This window comes from Orcinus orca, chromosome 5 (genome assembly GCF_937001465.1).
Source record: "Orcinus orca chromosome 5, mOrcOrc1.1, whole genome shotgun sequence".
NCBI lineage: Eukaryota > Metazoa > Chordata > Mammalia > Artiodactyla > Delphinidae > Orcinus > Orcinus orca.
In genome coordinates this window covers 26302187-26329211 of record NC_064563.1, presented here as the reverse complement: position 1 = coordinate 26329211, position 27025 = coordinate 26302187, and the positions used below count along the sequence as shown (strand labels likewise).

The window sequence follows — 27025 nt, the reverse complement described above, 5'->3', positions numbered from 1 at the left end:
ATATTTCTCATTTGTTCATATTTACTTGAAGATAGTTCTCCATTAAAGAATCCAATGTTTAATTTTTTGTTTGTTTTTGTTTTAGATTCTTATTTGAAAACCAGACACCAGCCCATGTTTACTATAGGTGGAAGCTTTATTCTATTCTGCAGGCAAGTATAATCAACTACTTTTTTTAATTTTGACTCTGAGGTATTAGATCTTTCTAATAACATTCTGGACACTTAACTAGGGAGATTCTCCGACTAAGTGGCGGACGGAAGATTTTCGTATGTTCAAAAACGGATCTTTTTGGAGGCCACCACCGTTAAATCCATATCTGCATGGGATGTCAGAAGAGCAGGAAACAGAAGCTTTTGTAGAGGAGCCTAGTAAAAAGGGAGCACTTAAGGAAGAGTAAGATTTTTACCTTTCTTGTTTTATATTCAGAAAAGTTGCTTTAATGGTCACTTTAATTAATGGTCTTAATAAGATGTGTTAACCCTAAAATAAAATGGTTTTTAAAAGTTGTGATTGTTTAAAATAGTAACATCTCTTAACATATGCATTGTAATTTTAAAAATCTTGCCAAGTATTATAAGTGTGTGTCCTACTCAACCTGACCTCTTCCTACTGATAAAAATTATTGATGATCTCTTAAGTGATGGTACTCCAGCAGTGGAATACTTTATATATTCTTATAGAAATTATTTCATGGCCCTTAGAACTCTTGCCTCTTTGAATGCAACGTAGAGGTAAAGTTATTTTATGGCTTAGTGAAGTCAAATGGGTGACTGCAAAGCTGCTCCATGAAGTGCCGTGTGCGGCCACCATGGAAACATGTTATTATTAGTGCTCAGTCAGCACTGCTTCAGGGCAGTTAGCCTGGTTTAAGAAGCAAAAACAAATTTAACTGTTGAAATGTTTAGAGGAAATTCTGTATACCTGAAGGGGAAAAAAAGGCCAAAATAATTTTTAGCTTATAGGATTATATACTTCACTGTCAATAAATCTTAATGCTAGTTGCATTGATGCATTGTTTGTGAGAGCATTGCTGATAGAGAACTATAGCATTTGAGAGTATATTTGCTTCTGAAGATGTATGTTCATCATTACTTTTGCCCAGGGATCTGCATACTCAGCCCATAGGCTAAATCTGGCTACCTCCTATTTTTGTAAATAAATTTTTATTTGAACATGGCCATAGCTATCCTTTTACATGTACTCTGTGGTTGCTTTGGTGTTATAGCAGCAAAGCTGAGTAACTGTGACAGAGACTATGACTTTCAAAGCCTAAAATATTCACTCTGTGATCCTTTACAGAAAAAGTTTGTCAACCCTTGCTTTGTATCCTGTCCTAATCCTATGCAGAAGTGCTAAAGTAACAAACTTCCTTCAAAGGAGAGTGAAGACCATGAAGGTTCTTCAGTGTAATAGGATAATAGGAGTGGGACATTCGCGAAGACTCTTGAAAAAATGCCTATAATTTTAAATTTACTTAATTTGTAAACTAAAAGTCACTAAAATAATTTATTAGTTCCTGGGATAGTTTTCTTCCCCATATAAATTCTTTAAAAAAAGGTAACATATTTGGAATATGTAACACAAATCAGACTTAACACAATTTAGTCTTCAGAGTTTTATCTGAGTGGGTTTTAAAGAAATTAACTTGCGAGCAGAAAGTATAATGGCATTTGAAATTTGTATTTATAAATACTTATAAGTTAAAAAATTCGTATTCAGACAGAGGGACAAATTAGAAGAAATTCTGCGGGGGTTAACTCCAAGGAAAAATGATATTGGAGATGCAATGGTTTTCTGTCTTAATAATGCTGAAGCTGCTGAAGAAATAGTGGATTGCATTACCGAGTCATTGTCCATCTTAAAGACACCCCTCCCCAAAAAGGTATGGGAATACTTTCTCCTAATGGAACATTCAGTTAAGTAAAGGAGAGGTAATAGTTGACTTCTATTTGAATTGAAATTGGTTTCCTTTTTGAATGAAGAAGTTGACTGAAGAAATCTTTCTCGTGGAGTTTCATTTTCCTACTGCCTGGGAAACTTATCTTAGTTATTAACACACAAATTATCAACAGATTGAAATGTAAATGAGTTACAACTTCTATCCCTGTCCAAGTCATGGTTGTGGTGATACTGAATTTCTTAAAACCCTTCTCATTAGTTAGGATTATTAAATTATGGCTGAACATTGGCCTTATGCTGTTGATTCAAAAAATTTCAATATGGAAATATTTTTAGTAATGTTTTTTGCTGTTGGTTTTTATTTTTAATCCATTTTATGCTATCTTTTGGTATTCTAGATTGCCAGATTATATTTGGTTTCTGATGTTTTGTACAACTCTTCAGCCAAAGTTGCCAATGCTTCCTATTATAGAAAATTGTAAGTATAGTGATGTAAGTTGATATGCCTGAACTAAAATATTTAAGGGTAAGGAGCTCAGAAAAGAGGATAGTTTTGTTAATTAATACCCTCAATAATAAGAAATAATTTGAACTTCTTCATAGTTTGTTTAATATTCTAAAAATTGGATTGTATTCATTGAAGTAAACCACTTTAAGGTAAATTATTATAATCTTTTGAAAGTTTTTCTATCAGTTTCTTGATTAACTATTAATAAAAGAACAAATAGGAAGAGTTAAAAATCACTTTATTCCTATTGTGTATTTAGCCACTTGTGTAATAAATAAGCTGAAACACTAGAAATAGTGGCCAACAAAGGAAGAAAACAAAGGAGCATTAACTATTTATAGAATCAGTGTTCTCTGATCATCATTGTATTGGTTGTAGTTCATTGTTAATGTTTTCCTAGGCAATAGGAAATTATGTTGCTGTATATTGATATATAGCTCTTCCTCAGTTCCCCACAGTTCCTTTTTGGTGTTTATTTTATGAATTAGGGAAGCTTTTCTTTAGGAACTGGCTCTGAAGGGAAATTTGGAGGTTTGGGCCCTAATCTTAGCTCTGCTATTCCTTCTTTTGCCTTGGACAGGTCACTTACCTTTTCTATTTCCTATTTTATAAAACAAAGAGGTTGGACTAGATGGCTCAAGGTATCCTAGATGTAAAAGTTCCTTTTTAATTAAGGGAACTAGTTCTTAAGGCTCTTCATGCGATTTTGCAGAAGAAAAATTCAGAATAATAGGAGTTAAAGTTATAGTTTTAGAGTTTAAATACCTAATTCTTATTTTTAAAGATTTACTTGATTAATTTATTTATAAAATTAAAAGTCCAGAGTGGTTTTCATTGGCTAGCATGTTGAAGTAGATAAGGATTTTTAAACACATTCTATTGTAAAAAACATATTATTTGAATTTCAGTTTTGAAACAAAGTTGTGTCAGATATTTTCAGACCTCAATGCTACCTATCGTACAATTCAAGGCCATTTACAGTCTGAAAACTTTAAGGTACGTTTATTGTTTGGGTATTTTTGCCCTAGTGTTTTAAATGGGAAGTAGGCGCCGGGAAGCACATTGGAGGGCTAAAAGAGTATGTTAAGTAAGTGTAAGACATAACTTAGATGTTTCAGAAATTATTGTTTTAAAATTTACTGCCATTTTACCTTCAGTGTCCAAAAAAGTCTGAAATTTTAAAATATGTCTAGTGTTTTGTTGGGTGTCTGTTTTAGTTTTAAGGGTTTTATTTAAACATTTTAAATATTGGTCTTTTCACAGAAAACACTCAGAAGATCACTTGTTTTGTAGTGGTATATATTATTTGGCTGGATTAGGAATATAGTTATTCATGTTGAAAGTATATTCAGTTGTTAATTTTTTATTAACTCTCAAGCTGTAGACCAATGTTAAGAAAAGCCAAACAGAATACCTTACTTATAGTTGAAAAAATAGATACACTTTCATGGGAAGAATACTCATTAAGGAAATTTTTAGCTTGGGAAGATGCCCAGTGACCCTACCCATTTAGGGGATTCAGACAAACAACTCCATTAAAATTTTTTTTGACCTCAAATTTTGACCATAAGACAGAGATTATAGAAAAGTTTAAGGAGGGGACAGAGAGAAGTGTTAGCCAGAATCAAGAAGTACTTCATCGGACCATAAAGGAATTCAGATCAAAATGTGGGCTACCTTGATATCCAGCTTTCATAAGTTTCTAAGCTAGTGTTTCCCAGAATGTGGCCTCATGTGTACCACCAGTGGTATGGGACCTTGATCTTAGGTGACTGAGAGCAAACAGTTACTGTTTATTTTTTTATTACATTTATTCTTAGTTTATTTCCTCTTTTAATGGGGAGGTAATACTGATTTTTTAAAAAAATATTGTAATGATGAATAGATATTTCCCTTAAACTTTAAAAAAGAATATTGGTTTAAAGGAAAATTTAGCAAATTGTGGTGGTCATTATCATGAGATGACATTGGATAGTTATTGCCCTAAATGATAATTCATTGTCTTTTTCCTGTTAGCAACGGGTAATGACCTGCTTTAGAGCATGGGAAGATTGGGCAATTTATCCAGAACCATTTTTGATCAAACTACAAAATATTTTCTTAGGACTTGTAAATATTATTGAAGAAAAGGAGACAGAGGTAGGTATTCAGTGTATTTGTCAGATTATCTTAAAATTTATTTCTGGAATGCTGTGGAGGTATCATATGTTACAAATGTAACATTTCTTTGTGGAAAATGCCTACTGCTTACCACTAAACAGTGGATTTTTGTTGCTGGGATTGCTGGAGCCCAGGACTTGAAATTACATGTAACAGGAATTCTCTGTTTTGTGTCCTTATGTGAAAATTGGTGACTTTTTTATTTGATGACATGAAAGGATTTATAGTATATTAGTAGGAAAAAACCAAGTAATAGAGTAATGTATATAGCATGATTTCGTTTTGTTAAATTAAAGATAGCTGTGTAAGTAAACATATACCTGAAAAGATGCACCACAGTGGTAGCAGATTGTATTCATCACCATTCTGTGTTTTTGTTTTTGTTTTTTTAACCTCCTCAATAGTTCTTAAATCCATCATCTTCATTTCTACCATCCTAATCCAGCTATCATATTTTCACTTTTACTGCTCCAACCACATGGTCCTTGTTTCAGTTTCTTAAATATGTTTCCTCCTACCATACATCTTTGTACATGTTCTTTCCTCTTTCTGGAACATCTCTTCTTTATCTGAGACACTTTGGATCTCAGTTTGAGCATAAATTCATTGAGCCTTCTCAGACCTCTTTAGGTGGAACCTACTTATTACACATTCTAATAACACAGTGCACCTCTTTGTTATAGCAGTCATCGTGTATTGTTGTGATTATCTGATTGTCTGGCTCCTTCTCTGCCCCCCTGTCCCCCCCACCCCCTAATTGTACTAAGCTCTGTGACAGGAGGGACTAGGGCACCAAGGCTCATTTTTGCTCATCATTGTATCCTCAGTGCCTCACATGGTACCTGGTGTAATTAAGTACTTGGTAACTATTTGATAAATATTGCACAGATGAATGCGTCTTTGTCAGCTGGATGATAAAAATATATTCTTATTATATCCTCACATTGTACCTGGGAATGTTGGTTGGTTTATACTGGATTGCAAGTTAATCTTTTAGCAATATGACTTTAGCAAGCAAAAGAAAATGTTACAGTAGTATGTGTTTTTATAGGATGTACCAGATGACCTTGATGGTGCCCCCATTGAGGAAGAGCTTGATGGTGCACCTCTAGAAGATGTGGATGGAATTCCTATTGATGCTACTCCCATTGATGACCTTGATGGAGTCCCTATAAAGAGCCTTGATGATGATCTTGATGGAGTGCCTTGTAAGTTCAAATTTCAAACTCATTAAATCTAGCTAATAAGTTTGATTCCAAGCCTCTTTAATTTCCACACATGCTGATATGGAAAAAGGTTATAATTTCTCAGTAAGATTGTCAGTCATTAACTTTTTTCTGTCTTTTATTTCTGACTTTTCAGAATTGAACAACCCAGTAATACATTTGTGCCAAGTAAAAGGTTTCCTTTCTGGTCACATTTATTTGTTGGGACAGTCAGCCTCTTACAATATTAGCAGGTTTTTCCTGTCTTGTTAGGAAACTATAGGCAAAATCTTGTGTTCAATTGTATGCATAATCCCAGGTGCTTGGTTTTATCAGTTCTATTTTTATTATTAGTTTTCCTAACTTATAGATTCAGTTTTCCTGTTTGCCTGAAATCATTTTTGGAAATAGGAAGTATACATAATCTTTAGTACATTTGGATTATATGTTAAAATATTGAATAATATATGAATTCTGCAGTTTAAACAATAATTAGATAAAGGCACTAAAGTTTCTTTTACTTCCTCAGCTTCTCCATTTGCTTGCAATAACCACCTCTGTGTTCTGAGTATGTGTGTGTGTGTGTGTATACACACACACACACACACACACATGTGCATATGCGTATGTATAAATTATATTTATACTTATATTTAAAAATTGGACCTCAGGTGCAGAGAGTTGGATTAGTCATAATCCTTGTTCTTGACAAGGATTATATCTTATATAATCCTTGTCATTATTAGTCCATGTGTGATCTTATTTAATTTTACTTTTTAATAATAAGTGAATACTCATGAGCTCCTTAAGTCATCCTCTAGTAGTCAGAATTAATGGCTCATCTTTCTTCAATAGTGGATGCGACTGAAGACTCAAAGAAGAATGAGCCTATATTTAAGGTTGCCCCATCAAAATGGGAAGCTGTAGATGAATCTGAATTGGAAGCACAGGGTAAGTAAAAATACAATAAATACAAAGCTTTAAAAACTTGAGTACTTAAAATTTTACCAAATCGTTGTGTGTGTGTACATTTTCCTTTTGTATTTTATAACATGTTTCAACCTTAAGACCCAGTGTTGTCATATTTTATGTCTAGTGGCTTAAGTTTTCATTGTGGTTGCTGTTTAAATTTTCTTAGATCCTTCAGTTTGGATGCTTCAAGAGTAATCAGAGAAATCACTAAAAACCTTTTAGGTTAAGCCATTTCAGTAGAAAATGTAGATGGGAAGCTGTACCTATTTGGAAGTTTACTTAGAGGTCAGTTTCAGAAAAAACAAAGCTTTGTCTCTTTTATAATGCTTGACTTCTTAGATGCAGTTTAGACCTGTCTTTCATACTTGTTTGGACATGTATCCTAGCGCTTATAATCTGTAATTGTTAATTTAGTATTTGTAGGTTCTAATGAAATAAATCTTACCATCTAGCATAGAAATAAGGATGACAACATTAGTTGTCACCTCATGAATTTGAATAAAATTATAGTGTAGGTGTGAGGAAAGAAATACATTTAGTACATAGAAATGGCTATTCAAAGAAAAGATAAATGTAGATAACTTCTGTAATATAAACTTTCAGTTCTAAAGCTGGGCTTCTACTGTGCTGCTGCAAAAATGCTGATTTACCTTATGGAATTACATCCTTTTTTTCCTTCCATTCAGCTGTAACAACTTCTAAATGGGAGTTATTTGACCAGCATGAAGAATCAGAAGAAGAAGAAAATCAAAAGTAAGAATCTAAGTTTCGAATATACTCAGTTTCTTATTGCATATACACTCCCTTTTTCATTAAGAGGTATGCTTGAAATAATAGTGAAGAGGAAAACTTAACTCTTAAAAAAACTTGTTTTAAGAGGATCATTTTTAGTTCTTCATTGTTTTTCCAGTGAATAAAGAGCTTTTGCTTTCTGGTTTTGACGCATCTGGTTTCACTTTGCTTTTGAGTTTGTTTTCCTATGCTAGGTTATACATTCTTACTTTGTAGTTACTAAATGGTCGACTGCATTTATTTTAAATCTTTGTCATCAAGTATTGTTTTGGCTCCACAAAAAGTGTTTTTTAAAATGTGAATGGGGAGGTTATGCTCCTTTTTGGGGGGGATTGTGCATTGCTAAGAAAAATAATGCATTATGACCATTATGACCGTTATGTTATTTAAATGTTAACACCTCAGAAGAACTAAGAATAACTAAAAGAAAAAAACCATTTTACCTTTATTTTATGGAGAAATTATAGTTTCAGTTTTGCTCTTTGGTAATTACCCCCGGTTGATTTTGAGTTTAACACTGAATGTGATTATAGGAATTCCTGCTCCCAAATTCTCCTGCAAGTTTATGCTGGTAGTTTTTTTTTTTTTTTAAGATACCACTTGACACCTTTAAAAATCATTGCAAAAAAAGTTAATTTTTTTTTAATAGGGAAAGAGATGGCATCAAAGCAGAGGTTTCTGGTTTTTGGGTTTTTTAAAAATCTTCTTTTATTGTTTTCATATGGAAGAGTGCACAAAAGGAAAAGTCCCTTTGTGTCCCAGCACAATTTGAGCATTTGTGTGGATTCAATAAGTGGGTGTTAGCATTTAGATTTAAGGCAGTATGATTGATCAGCATTTGTGGAAACACAGTTTGGTATGAGGAAGAAAACTTGGCAATGGTGATGTCTTTCCAGAAACAGTGTGATCAGAACAAGTCAGCAATGATTATGACAACATGTTTACAAAATATAGATGTGGTTCGTTGATGGAAGTACCTCTCTGAGGCTGTTTAGGAGTACAGGAATTGGAAACAGTCCAGTTTGTTTTCATTTTTATGTCTGCAGTCCCATCATTAGTAACATCTCTCACCATTGTAGGATCACTGCTTTTTAAAATGAGTATGTGTATTCATAAAATAATTATTTAAGGGAAGGGAAGGGTAGAAAAGCCATTGCAGAACCCAAATATTGTTCAAGTGGTTTTGTTTCTAAAGGTGCTAATTTTTTTGCATTGAATTTGATATTTATGTTAATGTTTGAAATGTGAAAGCATTTTTGTGTTGATGGTAATTGTACATTCATACAGTGAAGCACGGATCACTGAAAATATAATTTATATTTTTGATTTTTCCTAGGAGCTCCAAATAAGTCATGATAACATGAAAATAACTTTTTGAAAACAGGGAAAAATACTTTTTCACATATTACTGCTTTCTGGTCCTTGAAATTTTCTTGCGCCTCACTGCTGCCCTCTAGTGGCTGAATCCAAAATGCCTTTTTACCAAGGAGCTGCTTTTTTTGGGCGGGGGCAGGTCAGGGTGCTGCATTGGGTCTTCGTTGCTGCACGCAGGCTTTCTCTAGTTGCAGTGAGCGGGGGTTACTCTTCGTTGTGGTGCACGGGCTTCTCATTGTGGTGGCTTCTCTTGTGGAGCACGGGCTCTAGGCACGCGGGCTTCAGTAGCTGTGGCTTGCGGGCTCTAGGGCACAGGCTTGGTAGCTGTGGCTCCCGGGCTTAGTTGCTCCGCGGCATGTGGGATATTCCCGGACCAGGGCTTGAACCCGTGTCCCCTGCATTGGCAGGCGGATTCCCAACCACTGTGCCACCAGGGAAGCCCTGGAGCTGCTTTTTGACACTAGTAATTATTGTCTTTGCGGCAGAAGGGTGATTAAAAAATATATATAGCACTACTAATGCTTTGGAGAAAAGTTCCAATAGTAACTTAATTCGTTTGTAATGAATTCTGTATGGGTTTAGTCTTGAATTTCCAGTTCTTTACAAGAAGAGCAAGATGAGGCTGTGATGAGATCTGAACCTAGAACTGGTAACTAAGAGCTAAAGTCAAAGCCAATTAGAACAGATCACTCAGGCCTTACAAAATTTAAATAGCAGCTGTAAAGTATGTGTGTATTTTAAATTCTCAAATTGTAGTGTAGTTCATTTTAAAAGTCTTAAATAATATGATTAGTGTTTAGTGTCTAGCCACCTATATTCTTTCTCTGTATGTATAAAAACATGCATATCTATTTAAAGCATAAATTATGTAATGTTGTACATACTATTCTGTGACCCATGTTTTTCACTCAAGTGTCATGGGTTTTGTTATTCCATGTTAGTCCATATGTTTATCTGCTCTGTATTCATCTGTGGTTGAAAGCAAGCATTCAGATAAGTGTACAAGGAAGTTTATCAAGGAATATTTCAAATTGCAAAAAATTTTTTTTGAAAAAATTGTAAATAACAGGCTGGAATTGGTTAAGTAATCTCCATTGAATAGATAACACAGTTTCATTAGCTGTGTTGCATCTTTGTTGATTAACTCTTTCCAGAATAATCCTTCAGTAAATCTGTATTTACACACACACACACACGCACACACACACACTTTAACCACTAAAAGCATCTGAGACACTTGTAAAACTATTTTGCACCATAAAACAAGAAATTCTCGTTCTTCTAAAAAATTAGCTAAGAACTGCATTTAGGAAGTTTCTGACAAATTAATGAGAAATATTAAGTAAAAGTTTATTTCCGAAAAGAATATGTTTTTTAATCGTTGGTTTTGACTTTTTCCTCTTTTTTTCGTCACCTGAGTATTGTATTGAGTTGTGCCTATATGTGCTACTAATGATTTGTGGGGCTCTGAGAGTATAAAGTGTGAAAAGTATTTTATTAGTATTCTAGAAAGGACCTTTAAATGAGAAATTAAAAAGCTAGTAGTCTCTTTATTTTTATCTACCTTGCTTAAATTTTTCTCATTCAGTGTGTGACTCTAAAATAATTAAAATTTTATTTGGAAAGGATTTGGTTATAATTGTTTTTATATTATTATGAATAGTTTTAAATATATACTAAAAGAACTCCTCTTATTCATGGTAGAGGGTAGTTAGTACTCAAATACCAATATATAAGGGCTTATCAGGTTCAAATATTAAGGGAAAATGGCATATATTCTAGGCTGTGCCAGTAATGTTCATATCACAGTATTGTTTATGAGGAATTTTGTTTGTATATACATAAACATTTTGAGTTTGTACATGGAAGACTTGTTTTGCCCAGATCCAACATTTACACTCAAAAGGCCCAGTCCCAGAGCATACAACCTTTTTTTTTTTAAGTCCCATCATTCTTTGTGCTTCAAGAACATTGAAGAACATTTGTTAATCCTATCCTGGCAATGATGAGCAGCTTGTCATAGTTGCTCCCCTGTCTGTTTCTACTCGATTGCTTCTGGAAGGACAGGAGAATTTTTCTTTGTTGTATCCTTAGCTATGGTAGTCACTTAGTTTATCATTTTCTTTTTATCTGACATAGAACCAATACAACTTTCATAAATCAACTATGACATGAATACTAATGTGTGCTAAAATTTAAAATTAATACACTGTTCTTAGGGTTATGTGTTAATTAGATAAGGTCTTTTACTTGCTGCATAGAAACTCTGTGACTCAAACTTATGTATTCTCTAGCTTACAGGCTCTGCTGAAGGAAGGGTAAACATTTGGCTTTTTAAACATTAACCATCATGAAATCACTCTGAACTATGAAGTATGCAGAAATCACTGATGGATTAGTCATTTCATTTAACTGTTGCAAGGAAAGTTTGTGGCAGAATGAAAACCACAGAAATAACATTAACATAAGCAGAATTTTTAGAAGTGTGATTATGTTGAAGCTCAAATTTTTTCTATGGAGGAAACATAAGAGTTTTATAAAATTGTTATTTGATCAGATATTTAGTAAAAAATGTTTTAGTGATGAATTGTCCTCTTATGTTTTGTTAACATTATTTAAGCTCTAAGGCAGTGAAAAATCAAAAAGCTGTACTGTAAAATGTAATTTTTTTCCTTGCTGTCGTGACATACAACGTATTCTGCTTATTTATTTCCAAAGTCAAGAAGAAGAAAGTGAAGATGAAGAAGATACTCAAAGTTCCAAATCTGAAGAACATCATTTGTACTCTAATCCAATCAAAGAAGAAATGACTGAGTCCAAGTTCTCTAAGTACTCTGAAATGAGTGAGGAAAAACGAGCTAAACTCCGTGAAATTGAGGTTAGTATTGCATTGAAGTTTAAACTACACTACACTGGCCTTCTTTCACTTTTCCCACCAAACTGTGCTTCCTCTTAGCATCATACCTTGGTCCATACTGTTCCCTCTCTGCCTGGAAACCTTCATACCAGCTGTCTTCCTTCAGGCCTCTTAGTTCAAGCATCTCTTCTGTCTTTCTGTTACGATTTTACATGTGTTGTGGTGTGTGTATTTTTTTTTTTTTTCTTGCTTGCTTGTTTAGTGTGTTCCCCACTAGGCTGTGATTTCTGCAAGAGTAAGGGACCATGTCTGTTGTCTGTTCATCATCATATCTCCAGTGCCTGGCACATAGGAGATCCTCTGCAGATATTGATGTAATGAATAGATTATATCTCGCATTATGAAATCCATCACATGTTGAGCATAAATAGTATGTAACAAAAAAAGTGAGATATTTTCTGACACGTTCAAGTTATGTATACGTGGTACTGTAGTAGGCTCATTTTCAGTGTCTGCACGAGTGATGGGGAGAGAGTAGATGTTGATTGGGGCTTAACAATAAGAAGGGGAATAACTTATTGCGGGAATCCAAACTCTCAAGACTTCTCTCTCTCCATTCCCTTTTCTATTATAGTGCCTTTTTAAAATTACCAAAGGTATTCAGACACGTCAGTGAGGGGAGGGTTGTATAATGGGAGCCTTCCTTATATCTTGCCCCAAGGTGGTAGAACATTCCCAGTAAATATTAGCAGTCGTGTAGCAGTCAGTCCAGAATCTCAAAAGTGTACGTGAGGGTGAATTTTAATACTCTGTCCGTTCATTTAACAGTATTTTATATGCCTACTGGTTGTCAGTGCTTTTCCTCTTACTAACTTATAATACCTACCACCTTAATTTCCACTTCTCCACTTACTCACTGCTGGGCTGGTACAAGTTCTTGCCCACCTCTTTCTCGATATCACCAAGCCAGAAAGTTAATAGAGAAAACGTTTTGTTTCAGCCTTACACAGAATCAGTGTGATGTCAATTTTAAGTAGAGAGGAGGGATTTTCAGAGTTAGTAAGTTGATTCATTTTTCCTGAGGTATATTCATATACATTCTTTATAAAATTGTAGGGGAATAAGATGTTGTGTTATCAGTGAATGTGCTCACCTGTGGACCTTTTTCAAGCTGCACATGGCCCTTAACTCTCAGAACTTCTCCCAGTCTTACTGAACTCTGCCTTACTGACCTGATGGATCTATTGGAGTAGAAACAAAGATTGAGTTCAATAAAAAATGTATTTTCTTGATAATTGAATTACCCTCTTATAAATGCCAAAACAGACTGTTTCTAAATGTTCTGTTTTCTTATTGACTTGAAAGAAAACCATGTGATACAACTTTTGTTAATTTGGATGGTTCTACACTGTATATGTGTATACTGATTTGTGCTATATATGCATACACAGAGGTGCACATAGCAACACACCTTATATATATACATTTCCCTACTTTATATGTTCTTTGAGAATCTGGCCTCTCTCTTTGTTAGATACTCAGCGGTGGTTCATCCTACTCTCGTAGTGGCTACCCTATCGCAATTGGGATTTGGACGTGAGCCAAATCCTGATTTTAAAATGTAGATCTTGGGTTTGTTATAGAATTATCTATTCTTCTCCCTTATTTACTCTTGAGATTTAGTCGTGTGGAGTAAAGGTCCACAACTGGTGGCAAATTTGAACTAGAACTCAGGGCTCATGAGCTTTATTCATGCGCGCTCTCTTCTCTGCCCCTAAATTCAAATGTCAGTTTCTGAATTTAGAATTCAGTGAGTACCTTTTTATTGGAGAACCCTTAAATAAAGAATTAAGTTCTAATTAGTTTTATTATATACTATAGGATATATAGTATGTATAATGTATATTTATTGTGTAGTTTTTCTTTCTAAAAGCTCTTTTCTTCCCCACATGTGTCGTAATAAAGATGTCTATAGCTGAATCTTTTTTTACCACGGGATTAATAAAAACCAAAGGATTTGTGTTATAAAATATTGACATTCTCTGCAAAGCACTTAGAAAACACGCAGCCATAAATTACAGTGTTTACTGGAAGCAAGTTCTTAATCTTTCAGATTCTGCTTAGAGCAGTGCCTAGGCTGGCATTTTCTTTTCTCATTGTGCTGTTGTCTCCGTTTCTATCAATAAGGGTTGGAGGAGTGGAACACTAGGTGGGGAGCCAGGTGAAGGGTCTTCTTTGTTGTTGAAGTAGAAAGATCCCTTTTCTGCCCTCATCCCTGAGGAAAGAGTGAATAGTTGAGGGGAAAGGTGATATACTTGGCACTGTCCCAGGGCAGCCAGGGGATAGATGGCTAACAAGCCATTCCATGGGCTACTGTCTTTTGAGTTGGGACCCTTTGTGACCTGTTTTCTGGGCGCCCTGGACTTGTGCTTGTGCCTGAGTTAGGCCACATCAGCAGGAACTGTAGCTAGGGATTTTATAATGATCTTCAAAAGGTGCTCTAGGAATGCCTTTCTTTCACCAAAGTAGCATTCAGGTCTGTTGTTTGACTCTTGGATGCTTACCTCTTAAACTGATTTACCACAAATTAAAACAGTCATTTTTGTCAAGTCATCTCGTGTGGCTGTGCAGAGAGCACGTGGACCAATGTCTGATTACTTGAATTCTGCATAGTTGGGCTTGTCTGACAAGTGGCCTTCCGATGAGGGAGTTACACATTGATGTTATATTTTGACTGAGTCCTTAATCGGTTACTGTATGTTTTTATGTTTTATGTTGCTATACTTATGCTTTTCGTTTTTATACACTTGTTTCAAAGAAGAGAGTTTTTTTTAAAGGAGCAAAGCACTCCTTGAGAAGCTATAGTGATAAAAAGATTTATTTTAAATATGTGTTATTTCACAGCTCAAAGTTATGAAGTTTCAAGATGAATTGGAATCTGGAAAAAGACCTAAAAAACCAGGCCAGAGCTTTCAGGAACAAGTAGAACACTACAGAGATAAACTTCTTCAACGAGTACGGAATAAGTATACGCAGTAATATGCATTTTCCAGAGTTACTTGTTTGACTGCCTACAATATTGATATATTGGCATATTTAAGGAAAAGAATATTTAAATTATATCCTTTGTCTACATGCTGAATATTGGTAGCTAATTTGGAATGTTTGAAACTTGACGTTTTACAGTTATTTCAGCGTGGAAAGCAGTCTTAGGGCAACAGCACACTGTTTTATTCCTGATACTACCTGTGGAGCATGAAATCCTGCTAAGAACATGCTTTCAGAACTGGAAGATACTATAGGAAGAGTCACATTTGTGACAGTGAGACACCAAGAACCCTGAGAAGTAGCACAGAGTCAGAGATGGTGTTAGGGTTTGGGAATTTCATTTAGGACTCCTTTTCCATTGTGTCCAAGGAGGGACAGCAAGTGGTAGAATATCTCATCTGTGAATTCTAAGCTTTTGAGGGACCTCGTATTCTTATACATAAAAAAGTGTTCAGGGGTATACAGAGAATTTTAGAACAAGGAGGCCTACATGATAATTGTTGAAAGAACCTAGGAATTTTATCGGGACTGCTATTAATTTTTACCTATATCTTGACTGTCATTACAAATAAAAGATTATAGAGAGAAATAGAAACAACTAGAAGGGAGCTTAAAATCATACAAACCTATTAATGGTGACGGGAGCACAACAGTGTGGTAAAGCAGCTTGTTGCTGTACAACACTGTGGACCCTGGTGCCACTGTCTGCTGTGCACTCCCAGGCACGTCACTGAAACCTGCTTTTACTCTGTAAAACTGGGTTGATAAGTCCCAATTTTGCGGGATTGTGAATTAGATAATAGCTATATTAACTCTTTATTATTGAATTAAAATGTTTAAAATATCTTGAGTGTTTTAACTGTAGTCTGATTCCTATGAAAGTGTCAATCAGGAAAATGTATCCTACAGGTCACCAGAGGAAGTCAGTCTCCTCAGCATCACTTTTTAAATTTGTGCTCAGTATGTTGTATTTGGAAAAAAGATAAATGAGTTTTTTTTTTTTTTTTTTTTTAAAAAAAGATGTTATGTGTCTGAACCCCATGAGTCCCTTTGGAGATGGTGGTAGATGTTTGATCTGCATGGAAGACTACACCTTGAGATGCCCACTGGGTCTAATGTAGTAATACATGTATTACCATTTTAGTCTCCTTGCATTCCATCGTTGTAATTGGAGGGAAGAATGTACTTTTTGAAGGTACATACTAGGGGTCAGCAGACTATGGCCATCACCTCATTTTTGTAAATAAACTTATTAAAACACAGCCATACCCCTTCACTTATTATCTGTGTATTATCTACTGTGGCGACTAAAGCGGTAGAGTAGACCGGTTGTGGCCCACAAAGAAAATATTCACCACCTGGCCCTTATGGAGAACATGCGCCAGCATCTGACGCAGGCTTTTTATCAGATATCAGTTAGCTTCCTTGATGCACACAAATCATAGAGAAATTTAATTCCTGTCAGTGGAAAGCTAAGTTGGCTTTGTGGGTTCATTGTCTATAGCCACTCCTTTAATTATCAATAGAAATCATAATTTCAAGTGAGAAGTGGCAGTTGTAGCAGTTGGGGATAAGCAAATAAGTTATTTTTTGGTTTACATAATTATATAGTCATGTAGTCAGTTTGTACTTTTATAAATTAGGATTTAACATTTCCAATATGATTGGTACTTGTTTCTCAATAGTATTAGTATTGAGTATTAATAGTATTTTAATAGTATTTTCTGATAGTATAGTATTTTCTGAGGGACGAGTATTGTGAATAGCTCTTTCTCCTTTTCAACATATTACTTTGTAAGGGCTTTCCTTTGATTAAATCAACTTGCTGTACCATTAGAATCACTATTGACAATTTTATTGCAGTCTGAGTTGGAAAGGTCATTGTTCTGTTAGCTTTTTCCAATTGTGTTTTCAAGTGGAGGGACAGCACTCTAGGTAGTAGCTAAGAGAGCCCTGGCTCTGGAGCTTTGGCTCAAATCCTGACTTCACCATCCTGTATGACCACAGGCATGGTACTTAGCCTTTCTGAGTCTCATTTTTCATCTCTAGAATGAGGATAATGCTATTCTTAGGCATGTTTCGAGGAATTACATGAAATGGTATATGGAAAATTGTTTATTAATTGCTTGGCCTGTGGTAGGCACTCAGAAAATGTTTAGCTGCTGTCATTGGCATCACTATTATTATTCAGTATAAGTAGAAGAGTAGAAGAAATGACTGGTTTTCTGGAAGAGTAGGTATTTTAAAAAAATAGTTATACCTTCAGTAGTAATTTAAAAAATAGTTAACTAGAAGAGGCAGTATTGTTTCATAAATGAGATTAACCAGGTTGGTGTTTTTAATGGCTAAATACTTTCTCTTTAAAAAAAAAACAACAGGAGAAAGAGAAAGAATTAGAAAGAGAACGAGAAAGAGATAAGAAGGATAAAGAAAAATTGGAATCTCGATCCAAAGACAAGAAGGAAAAGGATGAGTGTACTCCAACAAGGAAAGAAAGGTATAACATTTCTCATTTAATGCCTATACTGGTTTCAGGATTTGGAATCATGTTTCATTTTGTAATATTTTCATCACTGGTGCCAACAAACTGGAAAAGTATTTTTGTGTGTGTGGTAAACATGTTTGGCCTCTGCCTGCAGGAGGCAGAATTAGCTGAGAAATGGGGCAGTCAGTTGGCACTTGGCTTAGTTATCTGGGACATCATCCCTTTACATGGTTCGTATGGTACCTTAGCCTTAGTTCGGTGCAAGAATTCAGTTACCGTATTAGGTATCAAACCTAAGGCTTAAATAACTAAACAACTTGCTAGATCTTACCTGTTGCCTCCAATATAAGCTTTTCTTCTGTGCTGAGGCTGATATCTGTAAACTTGAGTCTCCTGGTCCTGTTTGTAAAGGGAGTTTGTGTATATAGGCCATAGGGACTTGGTCCTCACTTTAAGGCTTTATTCTAATCAAAATCATTTCTCTTTTAGTTTTTATTCCTTACTTGCACAGTTCCTAAATCTCTGATTAGTAGAGAAAATTACTTCAGTTAACAGAATTGAGGTTTTCCTAATAAAAACCAAACAAATGCCAAGAAAAAAATTTGGCTCAGTCACCCTACATATAGTTACAAATAACAGTTATACTAATTGCTTAAGTAGTAAATCTATCACTTTTTTGTTTTCTATTATTATCTTGATATAATTTCAGATTTATAGAAAAGTTGCAAGAATAGTATAAAGAATTCCCAGATATCCTTCACCCATATTCCCCCAATGTTAAAATATTTCTCCTTTTGCTTTATTTTCTTCTTCCTCTTCCTTCCCCCCTCGTCCCCAATCATTTAAGAGTAGTGTGCCTACATGATGCCCCATTTTCATACTTAACTACAGTAAAAGTTTCAAGATCAAACAACAACAAAAGGTTTCAAGAGCAGGAAATTAACATTTTAAAAAACACGATTGTCTAATCAGAGACCTTTATGAAATTTGGTCCATTGTTCCAATAATCTTTCTTAGAGCAGGACAGAATCTAATTTAGTTGAATTCAGTTTTTGTCTAGATCAACCTATCTTTAAGACTTATTTGTTCTTAGTATAAAAGGCTTTGAATGTTGTTGGAAAATAACATTAATAAGGTTAGTGAAAATAAAGATAGTGTAAGCTGGTAGGAATTAAAAGCTAATTTAGTAGAAAGAAAATGAATACCTGATCCTTTGCTCACTTATGGAATGTTTTGGGGGCTTTGTTCCATAGGAAAAGGCGACACAGTACGTCCCCTAGCCCATCTCGCAGTAGCAGTGGTAGACGAGTGAAATCCCCATCACCAAAATCGGAGCGATCAGAGCGTTCAGAAAGATCTCATAAAGAGAGCTCACGGTCCAGGTCATCTCACAAAGATTCTCCTAGAGATGTTAGCAAAAAGGCCAAAAGGTAAACGCAAGTCATTTTTTTGTAATATTTGAAATGCCAGTTTCCTTGTCATTCCACCAGCTTTTGAAAATAATTTGGTTGGCAGCCATTTTTTAAAGGATTTTAGAAAACCAAACAGATATACTTTCATTTTAGAATCTTCCTTCCCATCTCACCACCCCAGCCTTGTCATGACTAAAGCACAAGAAAGCTTCCAACAAGGAAAGACCAGCCAAGAATTTTAAACATCAGTTTCCTGTGGAGTAGGGATAGCTGCTTTCCTTTCCTTTCTGTTCTTTAGCTTCTATAGAATATTCTTTGATTTTTGTCAAGGCTGAAAGAAAAATACATTCTCCCTCCCCACCCAACAGTGATCTTATTAGCAAGTTCTTGGGTAGAGACTTATGGACATAGATACCATTTCTTCAGTGTTTAATTTAGTGTGTTATATACCTTTCTCCTCCTAGTTCCAGAAAGGTGGTTCAGAAATGTTTTATTTATCTAGTGTTTTATAGAAGAATTTTTCTGAGAGCTAAAACTGCTTTTTATCCTAAAACGTTTTTATTGTAACCATTTTTAGTAAAATCTTTATACAACAAAGTCTCTTTTTCTAAATGGTGCTTGTGCATATATTTATATACATGTTCATGAAAATTATATATATGTATATATAATTATTTGTTTTGGTAATTTTCATGAATAGCACTTACAGAGTTATGCTGTCTTAAATGATTTCCTCAAATGATATTGCAGTAGTTGGTTCTTTTCCCTACAAGAAGATAGGCTGCAAAGCTGCTGCGTTTAAAAGTTTGTGAATGATCTTGGATGCCATTTTGAACTTTGGCTTATAATAATCTGGGGAGCTTGTTAAAATGCAAATTCCCAGTCCCTGCCTCTTGAGATTTTGATTCAGTAGAGCAGTAGTAAGGCTCAGGAGTCTGTCTTTCTAAGCATGCATACCACCAATGATCACTGATGCAGCGCCTAGGAAGTACAAAATCTGTGTGTGTGTGTGCACACGGTAGGCGAAGCATAAACTTGGAAAGTTTACATCCTTTTTTATTTCAGTGACTTTCATTGTGCTCTCTTAAAGATCACTTTAGATAATTTAAGGATAGTCAGTTTTGATCACATGAGTACTTTGGTTAAATTGTTTTTGTTTGTTTCCTCAGATCTCCATCTGGTTCAAGGACACCTAAAAGGTCTAGACGATCACGGTCTAGATCCCCTAAAAAATCAGGGAAGAAATCCAGATCCCAGTCCCGATCTCCACACAGGTCTCATAAAAAGTCAAAGAAAAACAAACACTGACATAAATTTTTAAGATGCTGTCACTTATTGGAAATGCGATTTTGTTTTGTGCCTGAACGGTCTGTTTTTTAAAAAAAAAACAAAAAAACAAAAAATCTAATGAAAGAGCATTCCTGGGGTTTTTCTTTGTTTGTGAATGCATGTGTAAACTCATAAGTAACTGCATCTGTAGACCTGTCGTTGTTTTATATTGTATAAATTACTTTCATTGTGGCTGTTTCTCAAGATGAGATTTTTATTGTGCTAATGAACTTCATCAAAAATGTGTATAATGGATCTGCTGGCAGTAGTAATATTTTGTTTTAGGTTGTTGTGACTTAGCAAAAAATAATACAGATGTCTTCCCCCCTTTTGTAGCTTTGACAATTTGAATTAGATTTCAAATAAAATCTGAACAGAAAACTATAACGTTGTTTTTTTGCCCTATCGATGACATCAAGTCCCTTAAAGTCCTACTTAAGTGAGTTTAGCACTTCTGCTGTGTTTCTTATACCTAATGCACTTTACAAGCTCCATTGTTCAGGTAGCTAAAGTTTTATATTTACTAAGATGACTGTCAAAATTTAGGGACCTGAGACTCACATTTGGTAGGTTTGCCAACCAGTTTCTTTGGTAAGGTTCCCTTAAGTAATACTAGTACCCAGAGATCAAAAGACTAGGCAAATGTGGTGTAGTCTTTTGTTAATGCAATGCCTGGATAGAATATTTTTTTCTTTTTTCAGAGAAGCAATATGGTTTCAATAGACTTAACCTGTGTCCTGAGCAACTACTTATTTTCAGGGAAAAATTAAATTTCCATCTTTCGATTTCATCTTCTCTCATTAGAAAAGTTTACTTAAAAGTTTTCTAATAATAGTTGGCCATAGAATTTTTTTTTGAAGGTTACCCTTTTACAGCCCTCTGTAGGCTGTCTTTCAAACACTGGTATCAGAATATTTCTACAAGGTTCAGTGTAAAGCACCTTTGTTGGGTTTTTTTGGTTTGTTTTTAAAGAATTTAGTTTTAGGTTTAGCTTTAAGTAAAATTTAAAAATAAAATAATTTTCAGGAAACTTAACATCCAATGGTTTGTAAATTAAAGGTGCAAAAAGTTGATTTAAACCATTTGCAGAGTTGAAATCTGTAATACAGTGGTAATAAATTGCAGTATGAGGAGGAAATAAGAAAACTTGTGTAATGTTGAATATAATATTGCTATAATGTAATAAAGGGTTATGTAGACTTGAACTGACACTACTACTATTTGTGAATCTTGCTTTCAGTTTTTCATTTAGGCACTTTATACAATGGTTGATGTTTTTTTCCCCCTCTTAATAGAGTAGAAAACTGTTCTAATAATGGATTGTTTTGAGTTAGCTTGTTTTTTTAAAAATACCTTTTCAAGTTGTTTTACTTAGTCTTGCCTAGTCACAAAATAAAAAAGCTGTACTCATGATTTGAGGAGTAGGAATATCAGCTGAGCAGTGAGGCATGTTATTGCCAAACTGGGCAGACCTACAATAGCTGTAGAAATGAGCCAATCAGATTATTTTACTTAGTGGTTCTTATCAACATGCAATATTGCTTGAAAGTTATTCCCTTATCATGCACTCTTTTGTTTGTCCGTATTGTTAGGGTGTTAATTACTAAATGTTGCTCAGAATAATTAAACATGAACATTTGGTGCTGGTTTTTAAAAACCTACAAATATAACCATTTTTAAAGAGCATGTTTTTCTCCCCTGTTCATTGCCTGGGAGAATGGAATTTTATATAATTACCTTTCTTTGCAGAAATAACAATGTTGAGTTGCTGGTGATTGTGGGCACTCTGTCATTCATTGGTATCTAGTATAGGCTTAGAAATGATAAGTCAGGAAATGATTTTGCCAGTCAAGTTGCAAGGAGTACTTCTTTTTCTCTCTTTAAAAAAATATCCTGGAGAAGCAGGAGTGTGTAGAAATTGTTAGGTCAGTTTCGGGTGCTTATATTTAGTATTTTTTCTACTGCAGTGGGACATAGCAGTTCTTTTAATCTGCGTCCAGATATAACGAACATCGTTTATCTTAGAGTGGGTGAGACTGGCTTCCTTTTGGGTGATGGGTGGGGATTGTGTAGGCTTGGTAGAATATGTATTCTGTGAAGTTTGCTAATGTTCGTATTAGATTGTATTGGATTTTTTTCCCCTGGAATTGCAAATGGTATTGTTAGATAGGTTATTTCCAACTTAATGAGAAAATATCCAGAGTAAGTGTGTTTAATTCTCCATGGATTCTGTGAAAGCTTAACGGTCAGAAATTGGTGATTGTAAGGGAGGAGATATTCTCTACCATATTTTTAAAATAGCATGTTATTCCTGTTTCCTGTCTAAAGAACACTTAATTAGATAGCAAAACTTCTACAGGTTGACTAAAATGTTTGTAGGTGTGGCCATCCAGTTATAGGAAATACCCTGTTTCAGCTCTGTGATAGACAGTTATCCTCCACCACAGCTACATGTAGGAGGAAATCCTCTGATGGCTACTCTTTTTATAAAGGGCGTGGCTTAAACCCTTCACTCTCTTAACATGCACAGGGATTCCTTACCAGGTTAATACCACTTAATCTCTCATTCTTTGACAGGTGAGAGAAAGTAAATCATGTTTGTGAATCTTTTCTTTGACTTTGTATTTCCTTATTACTGTTAATAAGCTTATGGGCACTTCTGGACTGCAACATGTTGAGAAGTTAGAGACTAAAGAACTAAAACAAAAAGCCCTGACCCAAAAGATCACTTTTATTTGGCTCAGAGTGTTCTTGGCATTTCTGCTAAAGTTTGCAGAAAGTACTATACACTGACCTAGTTTTTCTTTATTGCAGACCATTCCTGAGACTTTTATCCCAATTAAAGGATCTTAGAGGGAGGAAATACTTGCTTATGACTTTCACATTTTTTCCCACAAACTTTAATATTCTTGAGCACTTGAAAATATTTTAAAGAAATTCTAATCGTGAGCTAATACAGTTTATTAGAAATATTCTGCTCATATTTGCCTCCATTGTGGTATAAGTTCTGAAAAAATTACATGGACATGATAATAGTATATGATTATTAAAAATGACATGAAATAAGTATTGTCCAAGTGACTTAACCTGTTCTGATGACCACAACAGTGTGATTTCTTTAGCAGAGAAAGTTGTTTTTAAAAATAAATAGTACCACTTTTCTAAGAAAATAAGAGCTTCTTTTTGCTTTGTTGTTTTCCTCTTCTATTATATATTAATGGAAAAGCTACAGAAAATTCAGTGCAGGTACTAATGAAGACACTAGTGTAAGTTTAAAGGAACATATGACTGTAAAAACTCATGAAGTGCTTGGTTTCTTCATATTCCACATGCATGTTTTAGAATAGATTTTAGGGAGTATTTAATTCATTTTCCTTTTGGCATTTTTCTTTATTTTGTTATCAACTTCCCAGGACTTAGATGATACACAAATACAGATCCCAGGGGATGTGTTGTGTGATGCTGGACTAGAAGGTGGGAATGCGCTGCTGTCCAGAGTGAGCCATGTTCCAGTGTTGAAAATTCAATGCCTCAGTGTTTATTCAGTACCACCTCATGGAGCGTCAGTGTACACGGATTATATGTATAATTGGTTATTTATATAGTTTTGTAGATCTGTAGATAAATGCCCTCATTCATTTTTATATGTAATTGTGCTTGGAGTATTTTTGTGTTTTATTCTTTGACTTCAACAGGGTCTTGTACGTTATATCTTTGGTGATTTGAAATATCAGGAAAGACAAATTTTCAGAAATGAGAATAATACAGTTGAAATCAGCTTAGCTGAAATATTCTATAGCAAGACAATTTCTTTTGGGTGAACTGATTCCATAATTAATTACTCTTGATGTAAGGATTCAGTTTATTGTGGAGTTGCTTTCCAGACTGTCACTTTATAGTTTTTCTACATAAAGATTATATAGTTGCAAACAAAGGTTGTGGAATTTCCTTTTTGTTGTTTTTTGACTTTTAATTACTTTAATAAAATACGTTGTTTTCATAGCAAACTTTAGACTGTTCATGTAATTTTCTCCATACAGTTTTTCTAATGTAAGCCCAGCAAACCATATCTAGTTTTCAGCAGCGTTATCCCAAGTGAAATAAGTGATGTGTCATATTTATCAGTTATAGCTAAAATGTTACTACATTTTACATGTTTAAACCATAATAAAATATTGTCATGATAGATGATTTTTTTGTGTGTGTGTGGTACGCGGGCCTCTCACTGCTGTGGTCTCTCCCGTTGCGGAGCACAGGCTCTGGACGCGCAGGCTCAGCGGCCATGGCTCACGGGTCCAGCCGCTCCGCGGCACGTGGGATCTTCGCGGACCGGGGCACGAACCCGTGTCCCCTGCATCGGCAGGCGGACTCTTAACCACTGCGCCACCAGGGAAGCCCTAGATGATTTTTTTGATAAGGAAATTTTAGTTCCTTATCGGTTCCACTTTTTAAAGAGAGTTTGTTCTGTTTTATGGAGGCAATTTTCAAACATATATGAAAGTAGAATAATAGGATGAGCATTCCTAGTACCCATCGGTCTGCAAATACCAAGTTATTAGTCTCTAAATGTCTCTAAGTGTTTTCTTTTTTAAAACATAACCACAGTATCATTATCACATTAAAAATAATTTATTGGTTCCTTTAAAATCTTTTAAATTGTGGTAAAATACTCATAACAAAATTTACCATCCTAACCGTTTTTGGGTGTACAGTTTAGTCGTGTGAAGTATGTTCACATTGTTATGCAACCTGTCTCCAGAACTTTTCATGGTACAAAACTGAAACTGTGTACCTATTAAACATTACTCCCCCATCCCCACACCCAGCAACCACCATTTTTTACTTTCTGTGAGTTTGACTACTTCAGATACTGCATGCAAGTAAGTGGAATCATACAGAACTTGTCTTTTTGTGACTAGCATATTTCACTTAGCATAATGTCCCTTCAGGTTCATCCATGTGGTAGCATGTGCATTGGTTCTTTTTTAAAGCCTACTTTTTCTTTTAAAATTTCTATATTTTCTTATAGAATTTGAAAAGTTTTTTCTGCAAATGGCACATTAGCATTTTCTATTTTGAGTAAAAACTTAAAAAAGAAAACAGAGTAATACCAAGTATATATGCCAACCACTGACTTTTTTTTATCACTTTTGTGCTGTGTTCTCTTTAAATGATTATGTATGATATGATTTCACATCAACATATCATAGCATGGGGTGCAAAATACACTTTCAAAGCATATGTGATTTTGAAATTGTAGTGTATTAATATAAATGACCATACTCAAATGCTTTTTTAGCTTATTTATTGCCTGATGAAAAGGAAACTAAAATTCTGGCATTTAGTATACTCAGTGTTTAGATTAGACACTCATTTTGCCACAAAGGAAAAAAAAAACTTTTAATTTTTTTTAGTTATTTTTTCCTATTAGAAAACACAGAGCATGAAACTGTTTGGAATAAAGAACTTACTTTTTGATTTTTTTTTTTCTGCGGTACGTGGGCCTCTCACTGTCGTGGCCTCTCGAGTTGTGGAGCACAGGCTCCGGACACGCAGGCTCAGCGGCCATGGCTCACGGGCCCAGCCGCTCCGCGGCATGTGGGATCTTCCCGGACCAGGGCACGAACCCGTGTCGATGCAGGCGGACTCTCAACCACTGCACCACCAGGGAAGCCCTACTTTTTGATTTTTAAATGAGATGTGGCATAGCATAATGGAGGAAGAGGAAGAGGCTGGTCTGTGGCCTTATATTTGAACTTATTTGAACTTGAATACCAGCTCTTCCCCACTATTAGCTGTGTGATCCTTTGGAATCTATTCTTGCCTATAAGATGGCAATAACCTTGCCTGTTTATTTTAAGGATGAAATCACATGTAAATGACTGACGTGTAGTTGTCATGCGGTGGTAGTTTAATAAACTTACAGTATTCCTGGACACTAGTGATGGGAACATCTTTTAACTAAAAATAGATCAACACTACAATTCTGTAGTACTGGTACCTTTAAAAGATACATTTGTGTACTTGATTTGTATTTAGTTAACAGATTTTGTGGACTTACACTTGGGGATATGTTGCTTTGTTGCACACTGAATATCACTTCATAATTTGCTGTCAAGTCTTATAGATGACGTTTAATTCTTGATCTCCTTTGAGAAAAACATTTTCATTAAGCAGGTTTTTAAAGATACTTTTTAAATTGTCATTTATTATTATGGAATTCCACTAACCAAAGTTCCTGAAAGGAAGCTCATAAAGCAAAATCCAAATGTAAACAGCTTAAATAGGGTATATGGTGGAAAGAGCCTGGAAAATAGTATAAAATAGGATGAAGCACTCGCTGGATTCTTTGACCAAGTTCAAAGTTAAAACAAACAAAAGCTATACCAGTTACCAGAGCTGAGCAACAGTATGCGATATTCACAGAACGTGTGGACAGAGAACAGCATGAGGGAAGACCAAAAAGAGGGTTAGTGATGTGAGGGTAATTGAACTCCTGTGTTTTGTGTATATTTGCAAGTTACGATTTGTATTTTCAGATTATGCAGAAATAAGAAATGTACCCTAAAACTACTTTTAGAAAGGAGAGCTGAAACTATATAGAATTTGAAAAGGAAATTACACTTTAAATTCTACTCAGAAGTAATGGCTTTGTAGTAAAATACCTTTCAGGACATTTGTAATGATCTTTGGAGTTCTCAGCAGCTGCACCAACATGAATCTAGAAGAGCAAAACTTTGCTTAAAAACACTATTTCGTTCTCCATATAGCTGAAACATTGAAATCGAAACAAGTACCTCACTATCCATTGGCTACCTTAAGCAGCTTAAATAGTCCTGTTACATGAAGTTGCTATTAGATGATTTTTCTTTCAGCATATTTTGTTTCATTGCTGCAATAGCTATTGAGTGTGAGCAGTTTGTTAAACAGCATTTAGGAAGATGCTTTTCAGATGGTTTTTAGCCATGCTAAAGTTTTCAG

General features: G+C 34.9%; 1 protein-coding gene across 5 annotated transcripts in view; it reads left to right on the top strand.

Annotated features, from left to right (window-relative positions):
* Positions 1-24051, top strand: part of U2SURP (U2 snRNP associated SURP domain containing) — a 55905-nt gene extending 31854 nt beyond the window's left edge. For 3 of the 5 annotated variants that reach the window (XM_004278211.4, XM_033402771.1, XM_049709806.1), the window contains 14 exons: positions 86-152; positions 233-396; positions 1723-1885; positions 2301-2380; positions 3319-3406; positions 4427-4549; positions 5622-5778; positions 6631-6726; positions 7434-7500; positions 11632-11791; positions 14675-14785; positions 17197-17315; positions 18557-18733; positions 19885-24051. In XM_004278211.4, coding sequence (XP_004278259.1) covers positions 86-152; positions 233-396; positions 1723-1885; positions 2301-2380; positions 3319-3406; positions 4427-4549; positions 5622-5778; positions 6631-6726; positions 7434-7500; positions 11632-11791; positions 14675-14785; positions 17197-17315; positions 18557-18733; positions 19885-20023 — 1711 coding nt within the window. In that variant the 3' untranslated portion in view covers positions 20024-24051. Of the gene's footprint in view, positions 1-85; positions 157-232; positions 397-1722; positions 1886-2300; positions 2381-3318; positions 3407-4426; positions 4550-5621; positions 5779-6630; positions 6727-7433; positions 7501-11631; positions 11792-14674; positions 14786-17196; positions 17316-18556; positions 18734-19884 lie in introns of all 5 variants that reach the window. The other 2 variants (XM_049709805.1, XM_033402772.1) reach the window with 2 other exon arrangements.
* Positions 24052-27025: the final 2974 nt, after the last annotated feature.